The sequence below is a fragment of the Rutilus rutilus genome (assembly GCF_951802725.1).
Source record: "Rutilus rutilus genome assembly, chromosome: 7".
NCBI lineage: Eukaryota > Metazoa > Chordata > Actinopteri > Cypriniformes > Leuciscidae > Rutilus > Rutilus rutilus.
The window spans coordinates 48,245,288-48,256,587 of record NC_140221.1 but is presented as its reverse complement, the minus strand read 5'-3'; the positions used below and the strand labels follow the sequence as shown (position 1 = coordinate 48,256,587).

At 41.0% G+C, this 11,300-nt stretch overlaps 1 protein-coding gene across 1 annotated transcript in view; it reads left to right on the top strand.

Annotated features, from left to right (window-relative positions):
- Positions 1–10,752, top strand: part of rnf185 (ring finger protein 185) — a 17,107-nt gene extending 6,355 nt beyond the window's left edge. The window contains exons 3-8 of the mRNA XM_084412769.1: positions 204–369; positions 507–525; positions 647–759; positions 5,299–5,353; positions 8,429–8,546; positions 9,648–10,752. Coding sequence (XP_084268895.1) covers positions 230–369; positions 507–525; positions 647–759; positions 5,299–5,353; positions 8,429–8,546; positions 9,648–9,745 — 543 coding nt within the window. The 5' untranslated portion in view covers positions 204–229 and the 3' untranslated portion in view covers positions 9,746–10,752. The remainder of the gene's footprint in view (positions 1–203; positions 370–506; positions 526–646; positions 760–5,298; positions 5,354–8,428; positions 8,547–9,647) is intronic.
- The last annotated feature ends 548 nt before the right edge of the window (positions 10,753–11,300 follow it).

Genomic DNA, 11,300 nt, shown 5'->3' with positions numbered 1-11,300 from the left:
GTCTGTTTTTGTGTATAAGTGAGAGAGAGTGTGTGTGTGTGTGTGTGTGTGTGTGTGTGTGTGTGTGTGTGTGTGTGTGTGTGTATACAGTCATGTACAATATCCTGACGTGATTATTATCATCATGTGTGTCTGTCTATTTATCTAGAGAAACTTAGACTCATGTACTCAGTGTTAACACCCTGGTGTGTGTGTGTGTGTAGCGTGCGCTGAGGTCGTCAGTGAGATCATGGCCAGTGCAGCAGCGAGTGAGACTCCAGCAGGAACAGAGAACAGCAGCAGTGGAACTCAGGACGGCACCTTCGAGTGTAACATCTGCCTCGACACATCTAAAGATGCCGTCATCAGTCTGTGTGGACACCTGTTCTGGTGAGACCCTGCACACACACTCTCACACACACACACACATGCATGACGCGCTCGCAAATCTCTGTGTGAATGTGACTCGCTCAACTCTTGATTTCTCTCTCCTCTCTTATCGCTCCTGTGACGTGTGTGTCCTCCAGCTGGCCGTGTTTGCATCAGGTGAGTGTTGCAGTGTTTCAGTGTTTCATGATCATGTGATATGACTTTAGTTCGATGCACCTGAACCGAGTGTGTGTGTGTGTGTGTGTGTGTGTGTGTGTGTGTGTGTGTGTGTCTGCAGTGGCTTGAAACCAGGCCGAACAGACAGGTGTGTCCCGTGTGTAAAGCAGGAATCAGCCGAGAGAAGGTGATCCCGCTGTACGGCAGAGGCAGCACCGGCCAACAGGACCCCAGGTGAGTGAGAGTGAATGAGAATGAGAATGAGAGTGAGTGAGAGTATGAGAATGAGAATGAGAGTGAGTGAGTGAAAGTGAGTGAAAGTGAATGAGAGAGAGAGAGTGTGTGTGAGTGAATGAGAGAGAGAGAGTGTGAGTGAATGAGAGAGAGAGTGTGAGTGAATGAGAGAGAGAGAGAGAGTGTGAGTGAATGAGAGAGAGAGAGAGTGAGTGAATGAGAGAGAGAGAGAGAGAGAGTGAGTAAGTGTGACTGAGAGTGAGGGTACACACTACAGGGTATTCATACACATGCACACTAATACTCACGCTCACTCATACTCATACTCACACATACACTCATACTCACTCACTCATACTCACACACACTCATACTCACTCACACACTCATACTCACTCACTCATACACACACTCATATATACACACTCATACTCATACTCACTCATACTCACTCACTCATACTCTCATACTCACACTCACTCACACACGCTCACTCTTACTCGCGCTCACTCATACTCGCACACGCTCACTCATACTCGCACACACTCATACTCACACTCACTCACTCATACTCACACACACTGATACTCACTCATACTCACTCACTCATACTCGCGCACACTTATACTCGCGCACACTCATACTCGCACGCTCACTCATACTCGTGCGCACACACTCATACTCACTCACGCTCACTCACGCTCACTCATTCTCGCACACACTCATACTCACTCACTCATACTCGCGCACACACTCATACTCACTCACGCTCACTCATTCTCGCACACACTCATACTCACTCACTCATACTCACACACACTCATACTCACTCACTCATACTCGCGCACACACTCATACTCACACACACTCATACTCACAGACGCTCACTCATACTCACTCACACACTCATACTCACACACTCATATATACACACTCATACTCATACTCACTCATACTCACTCACACTCACTCACACACGCTCACTCTTACTCGCGCTCACTCATCCTCGCACACGCTCACTCATACTCGCACACACTCATACTCACACTCACTCACTCATACTCACACACACTGATACTCACTCATACTCACTCACTCATACTCGCGCACACTCATACTCACTCACACTCATACTCGCGCACACTCATACTCGCACACTCATACTCGCACACTCATACTCGCACGCTCACTCATACTCGTGCGCACACACTCATACTCACTCACGCTCACTCATTCTCGCACACACTCATACTCACTCACTCATACTCGCGCACACACTCATACTCACTCACGCTCACTCATTCTCGCACACACTCATACTCACTCACTCATACTCGCGCACACACTGATACTCACTCATACTCACTCACTCATACTCACGCACACTCATACTCGCGCACACTCATACTCGCACACTCATACTCGCACACTCATACTCGCACGCTCACTCATACTCGTGCGCACACACTCATACTCACTCACGCTCACTCATTCTCGCACACACTCATACTCACTCACTCATACTCGCGCACACACTCATACTCACTCACGCTCACTCATTCTCGCACACACTCATACTCACTCACTCATACTCACACACACTCATACTCACTCACTCATACTCGCGCACACACTCATACTCACACACACTCATACTCACAGACGCTCACTCATACTCGCACACACTCATACTCACACGCACTCACTCAAACTCGCACACACTCATACTCACACACGCGCACACACACTCACACACGCACACACTCACTCATACTCGCACACACTCATACTCACACACACTCATACTCGCACACGCTCACTCATACTCACTCACTCATACTCACTCACTCACTAATACTCACTCACTCATACTCACACACACTCATACTCCCAGACGCTCACTCATACTCGCACACACTCATACTCACACTCACTCATACTCTCCCACTCATACTCACACGCTCACTCATACTCACGCTCACTCATACTCACTCACGCTCACTCATTCTCGCACACACTCATACTCACGCTCACTCATACTCGCGCACACACTCATACTCACTCACGCTCACTCATACTCATACTCACACACACTCATACTCACAGACGCTCACTCATACTCGCACACATTCATACTCGCACACACTCACTCATACTCGCACACACGCACACACTCATACTCACACACGCACACACTCATACTCTCACAAGCTCATTCATACTTGCACACACTCATACTCGCACACACTCATACTCGCACACTCATACTCTCACTCGCACACACTCATACTCGCACACACTCATACTCGCACACACTCATACTCGCACACACTCATACTCGCACACACTCATACTCGCACACACTCATACTCGCACACACTCATACTCGCACACACTCATACTCGCACACACTCGTACGCTCACACGCTCACTCATACTCACACTCATACTCTCACTCACTCATACTCACACACAACTCTTACTCTCACAAGCTCATTCATACTCACACACACTCATACTCACACACACTCATACTCGCACACACTCATACTCGCACACATTCATACTCGCACACACTCACTCATACTCGCACACATCTCACTCATACTCGCACACACTCATACTCGCACTCGCACACACTCATACTCGCACACGCTCACTCATACTCACTCGCACACAGTCATACTCGCACTCGCACACAGTCATACTCGCACTCGCACACAGTCATACTCGCACACGCTCACTCATACTCGCACACGCTCACTCATACTCGCACACGCTCACTCATACTCGCACACGCTCACTCATACTCGCACACGCTCACTCATACTCGCACACGCTCACTCATACTCGCACACTCATACTCGCACTCGCACACACTCATACTCGCACTCGCACACTCATACTCGCACTTGCACACACTCATACTCGCACTCGCACACACTCATACTCGCACTCGCACACACTCATACTCGCACTCGCACACACTCATACTCGCACTCGCACACACTCATACTCGCACACACTCATACTCGCACTCGCACACACTCATTGCACACGCTCACTCATACTCACTCGCACACAGTCATACTCGCACACGCTCACTCATACTCGCACACGCTCACTCATACTCGCACACGCTCACTCATACTCGCACACGCTCACTCATACTCGCACGCGCTCACTCATACTCGCACGCGCTCACTCATACTCGCACGCGCTCACTCATACTCGCACACTCATACTCGCACTCGCACACACTCATACTCGCACTCGCACACACTCATACTCGCACTCGCACACACTCATACTCGCACTCGCACACACTCATACTCGCACTCGCACACACTCATACTCGCACTCGCACACACTCATACTCGCACTCGCACACACTCATACTCGCACTCGCACACACTCATTGCACACGCTCACTCATACTCACTCGCACACAGTCATACTCGCACACGCTCACTCATACTCACATACACTCACTCATACTCGCACACACTCACTCACACTCATGCTCACTCATACACACTCATGCTCACTCACGCTCACTCACACTCACTCACGCTCACTCATACTGCTCACTCACACTCACATACGCTCACTCATACTCACTCACGCTCACTCATACTCACTCACGCTCACTCATACTCACATACGCTCACTCATACTCGCACACGCTCACTCACGCTCACTCACACTCACTCATACTCACTCACGCTCACTCATACTCACGCTCACTCATACTCACATACGCTCACTCATACTCGCACACGCTCATTCACGCTCACTCATACTCATTCACGCTCACTCATACTCACATACGCTCACTCATACTCGTACACGCTCATTCACGCTCACTCATACTCACATACGCTCACTCATACTCGCACACGCTCACTCATGCTCACTCATGCTCACTCACGCACGCTTACTCACTCATACTCACTCATGCTCACTCACGCTCACTCACGCTCACTCATGCTCACTCATGCTCACTCATGCTCACTCACGCTCACTCACACTCACTCACGCTCACTCATACTCGCATACGCTCACTCATACTCGCATACGCTCACTCATACTCGCATACGCTCACTCATACTCGCACACGCTCACTCACACTCACATACGCTCACTCACTCACGCTCACTCACTCACGCTCACGCTCACTCACACTCACATACGCTCACTCATACTCACATACGCTCACTCATACTCGCACACGCTCACTCACACTCACATACGCTCACTCACGCTCACTCACTCACTCACATACGCTCACTCATACTCACATACGCTCACTCATTCTCGCACATGCTCACTCATACTCTCACGCTCACTCATACTGTCACACTCATACTCACTCACTCACTCACTCACTCACTCACTCACTCACTCACTCACTCACTCACTCACTCACTCACTCACACTCACACACACTCACTCACACACTCTCATGCTCACACGCTCACTCATACTCAAGCTCACTGAACTATTCAAATCTGAAGTTATTTTCCTGTGTGATTTCAGAGAGCGAACTCCTCCACGACCGCAGGGCCAGCGGCCCGAACCGGAGAATCGTGGCGTGAGTATCTTTAACATACTCAGACAGTGTGAGCTCGATCTATATACAAGCAGGCGTTTCTTTTGTCATGGTATAGAGGGAAAAAAATCACAATGATCATCACACGCACACACGCACACACACACTAATATATATATATATATATATATATATATATATATATATATATATATATATATATATATATATATATATATATATATATATATATATATATATATATTTATTTATATATTTATATATATATATATTAGTTCTGGGCAATAATTAATCACATCCAAAAAAAAAGTTTGTGTTTGTGTGTACTGTGCATAATTATTTTGTAATGTGTTTATATTTGAGAAATATTTGCATGTATATACTGTTTATATAGTTATACATAATTATACAAGTATAATTTTTTATATATACATTTTCTTAAATATATACGTGTGTATGTGTGTGTGTGTGTTTGTATATAGTAAATAATTATACACACTACACACACATATTATGTAAACACAAACTTTTATTTTGGATGCGATTAATAGCGATTAATTGTTAATCAGCATATATATATATTATTATATACACACACACACACACACACACACACACACACACACACACAGCATTTAAGGTTGTACACGCATTTGCAACGCAATCATTGCACAAGACTTTTGTGATGAAACTGTTACACGGATGAAGGTTGCTGTAGGAATTCATTAGTCAAACGAGCGTCCCGGCGGGGCTTATTAAGGCGTCTCTGCGGACAGGTGATGGAGCGAGGGATGACAACATCTGACGTTTAACGTTGCATCACTCTCTGCTCTCTCAACTCTTAAACTTCTTGCGTAGTGATTATTTACTGGATAACAATTATACACATATTAAAGGACTAGTTTAAAAGATTTTGTCATTGTTTACTCACCCTTGTGTTCTTCAGACTAAAACTATAAAAGAATTATTACTTGAAATTAAATAACTGTTAACTGAAATATTAAAATAGCTAATTATATAGACATAAAAAAATGGTAAAAACTTTTATCAAAACGGAAAATATATAAATAAAAACTACAATGCCATTTAAATGATACTAAATGCTTTTTTTTTTTTAAAATGCCTATTATTATTTTTCAGATGTTCTCTTTCATGTAGTGTCAGGGTCTCCGCGGATCCTTAAAGTCTTAAAAGGTCTTAAATTAGATTTTTTCTAGTCTTAAAAAATATCTATATTTTAAAAATGTCTTATTTTTATTTATGAAAGGTCTTACATTTTAGATGACACTTTGACTTAGACTTATCTAAATGCTTTCGAAATTAAAACTATCTAATTAGCGGCTCTTATTATTTTTTTAATTCTATCTTGGTGGATTTGCTTGTTCACGTGACAATTCACGTCACTTACGGCAGTATATTAGCCCACGCCTGTCTCCTGCACGCCAGAGGAGAGAAGAAAACGAGTAAATGCCAGTTCATTATAAGTTCATTCTTTATGTGCTTAGGAGTGTGCGATATTGTCTATGAACTATGATATTGTAATCATTGTTTTAACTGTAGGAGGCACTGCGAGTGCGAGCTGACATCGTGTTTCTCTCATGCTTTCACTGTGTGATGTGTCAGTGCAGTTGTAGATGTGCACGAATGAGTTTTTGTCTTATATTTATATTATATGTTGTTATATTAGAATATCACATGAGCAAGAGTGCTGTTTTCCTTTGCACAATTGCAAATGTGCTATTTATTTTATACAACAGTTAAATTAACAATATAGTTAACATTGTGAGTTACTTTTTGGACACAATATTGTCAATTTTCACTTTATAGTGGCAACGAGAATTTCATAATGAAGCCGATGAATTATTATTATTATTTTATTTTTTTTACTGAAATCCGTGTTTTGAACGAATCATTTTAACGATTCAATGAACAATCACTTGTTTTTCTGGATGAATCAGCCGTTTGAACAAATCGGTTGAATAAATGACTCCAACAACTCGCTTATTAAGACAGTGACGTGCCGCCACCTACTGGTGGTTTCAGTTGCATATTTAAAGTATCCTTTAATTAAAACGTTAAAATTATAAATCATTTCATATTTAAATATTGAATAGCTTTATTTAAGCAATTGTAAATGAAGTGTAAATATAGTAATGCCAGTTCTGATGCCGCTTCTGTGTCTCCTCTGCACTGCAAGGATGGATTTTAATTTAATGATTTAATTTGACGTTGGTACTGTGTTATTCTAATATAATTTAATTTGAATGTTAGAATTTGTCATAAAAGGTGATGCATACCTCTAAATACGTTTAGAAACAATATCCATATATAGGTGACAATGCCCCTGGAAATCAATTTAAGGTGGCAAATATTGCCCCTTAATAAAAATGTTAAATTTCGGTCACTGCTGTGAACTGACCACTGCATAGAAATATAATATAAATGGAGTTTAGAAAGAAAGAAGTGATTCTGAACTGAAACGAGTCGTCAGTAATTCAGTCTCACTTCCTGCTGAATCTGTATAGGTTTGAAACTCATTTGCATAATGCCAGCCCATTGGCTGAGCAGCGTCTCTAAGCCCCGCCCTCAAACACTAGTTTATCTGAGACTGGAAGAGTTTGGTTCGTGTTGTTCATGTCGAGAAGAACAAAGCAAATCCACTTTGATGAGATTGATACGGTAAAACTCACGCCATCGTTACTGTTCCTATCACTGTGTGTCGAGAGCTGAGATTCACGATATGATAATGAGCGTTTGCTTTCTGACCAATCAGAGCAGAGCAGCTCTCAGAGAGGCGGGGTTTAGAGAGACTGAATCTTCAAACAAACCTTTTCAGACTCTTTGAGAAATTAGGTGTTGTGCAATATATATATTATAAGAAAATTAAAGTCTTTTTTACCTTTTGAACCTGTTGAAGGAAACCCAAAACAACATTAGGAGCCTTTAAAATAGCACAATAGAGGCTTTAAATTCACCTCTCGAGTTCCACAGCAGTCAGTCATACAGGTCTGGAACGACATAAGGAAGAGTAAATCATAAGTTAGCTGAATGGTGAGATTGGCAGTGTGTGTGAGAGTTTATGACGTGTGTTTGCAGGGATTTCAGGGCTTTGGCTTCGGAGACGGAGGCTTCCAGATGTCGTTCGGAATCGGGGCTTTTCCTTTCGGGATCTTTGCCACGGCATTCAACATCAACGACGGAAGACCACCTCCAGGTAAAACAATAAGGAAACTTTGACCTGCATTAAGAAGTTATTAATAAAGGGATTAAGTAAACATCATGTTTTTTCACTTAATGATCTGAGGAAAGAAGGATGATGCTTCTCCAGTAAATGTGTCTTGATTTAACCCTCTGGAGCTCTGCGGCCGTGTTGGACAAATTAAATTAAAATAAATTTCATCGGAATGGTTTGAAACTTGGTAAAGGTTTTGGCTCTTGCTGTGTAACACACACAATAATCATGGCCATGACTGGAACAGGTTTAATGGTCCTGATAACAAGAGCCACACTTGAGCTCCTCGCGGTCAGAAATGACGCATTGGAAATGAATGAGAGACGAGTTTCCTCTAGTGGAAGCGTTTGGTACTGCAGCCGAACAACATCTCACTGAGAGACCAGTTCTGGAGATATCAACCTCACATTTGAACACAACTTGTTTAGATTTATGCCTGTGATTTTCTCAGTTTTAGAGTAAAACATGTTTTTGAAAATATATATTTCATATAAAAAATGTAAAAAGTATTTTTGTGCATTTATCATAACGATACACGTAAAATTCTTTAACTTTTTAAGTTCACTTTAAAACTTTAAGACTTTCAGTCTGTCGCTCTAAAGCGTTCAAGATTTACCACAGTTTAAGCTGGACATTTAATGTTCAGGTCTATGCTCAAAAAGTGAAGAAATGGATTATAAATACTGCGTAAATATAATTTAGTACCATAAAATCCCCTAAAAATACAAAATATTAAAAAAAAAAATCATTTTTAAACTAAAATATAATACATTAATTTCATGGACAAAAATAAATCGGGTCATTTCTGTCCGACACGCGACGAGCACGAGAGGGTTTAGGATGTTTCGATACAGAAATATGATGTTTCGCAGTGTGATTTATTGAAACTGAGTCTGTCTGAGATTAATCTAATAATGCAATCTTAAGATCAATAAAAAGACGTATGAAACTTTATTTTATTTTATTATTGTATGATTGTATTTTGTTATGTCTGTTGTGCAGCACTTTGGTCAGCATTCATGTGGTTTTAAGGTGCTATATAAATAATTTTGACCTTGACCTTTTGACCTTTTGACCCCGCAGCGGCTCCGGGGACCCCTCAGCACACAGATGAGCAGTTCCTGTCCCGCCTCTTCCTGTTCGTGGCGCTTCTCATCATGTTCTGGCTGCTTATTGCCTGATCACACGGCAAAACATGCTGTTCTCACTCAGTGTTTCTGTCTGGTTTCCAGTCCAAATATCTAAACATTCTTAAATCAAGATGCATTTACTAAAGTAGTGAAATACCATAAGATATTATGACTTGTTTTCTGGGGGAATTAATCATAATAAAGTGAGTTGATGCTTATAAAAAGCTACATGATCTGCCAATGGGGAAAGAAAAATAATCCTGTTTCTGTGTGAAATTAAATGTATTTTTCTTTCCCCATTGGCAGATAATTTAGCTTTTTTTAAGCATCAACTCACTTCATTTTGATTAATTCCCCCAGAAAACAAGACATAATATCTTATGGTATTTCACTACTTTAGTAAATGCATCTTGATTTAAGAATGTTTAGATATTTGGACTGAAAACAAGACAGAAATACTGAGTGAGAACAGCATGTTTGACTCCATTATGGATCTTCCTGAAGGCTAAAGATCCACTCAAATCTCGTGTGTGTGTGTGTGTGTGTGTGTGTGTGTGTGTGTGTGTGTGTGTGTGTGTGTGTGTGTGTGTGTTTCCTGATGGGATTTGGAAAAGAAACTCGTCTTTTTCTATGAAAGAGATAGCGATGGCCTGTACGCCACACTCCTCTGCTCGTGTTCCTACCTTTAAATGTCTGATCCTTCATTGGATTGTCCTACAGTTGCGGTGCCAAATGATGTCACTCGTGTTAATACAGCTAAATAATACTTGTAGAAATCCTATGAACACATCAAAGTTCTTCTGAACAATAACCTTGAATACTTCAACGTTTCATTTTTCCTTTTAATTAACACTTTGAATGTTTTTCTTTGTAAATATCTTTCCACATGGATTAAACTAAAGCTTTTTTATCATTAAAATAAAAAGGTTTTAGAAAATAGAGGTTAAAAATAATTCAGAACGTCTTAATATTCATATAGACTGACAGTGTGTATGATGTGTGTGTGAAGCGCAAGCTCATGCCGACTGTCCAGATGATGATTAAAATTAATTTTAAACATGTTGTTGAAGCGTTTTTATTTCCTCAGTATCAGCAGTGGTTAAGATCAAGCCATCGTTATTACACTCAAAGTAGTAATTATGACATGCTAAGTCACAGTTATGATTAAAGACTCAAAATTATGAAAAAATGAGGAAAAAGGTTGAAATTACTTTTTTGTTTTGACATTTTAATGACATTAATTATGATCTTTCAAGTCAATTTAATGTCATACATTAAGTCAACATTTGATGTCATAAGGCAGTTTTGAGTTTTTATATCATTGATAATTTACAAATCAGAATTTTTAAGTCATATTTGATTAAAGTCAATTTCAACTTTTATGATTGTTCACAATTATGATTGTTTATGACTTAATTATATCTTATAACTTAGTCAATTTCAACTTTTTGTCTCAGTTTTGACTTTTTAAAGCTTCAGTCAGAAGAATTTTTGACTATCAAAATTCAGTTTCGACTTTTTATATCATAATTATGACATTTCAGAATTTTTACTCATAATTTCAACCATTATAAGTCATAATTAATGTAAACTTTTGACTCAAGTC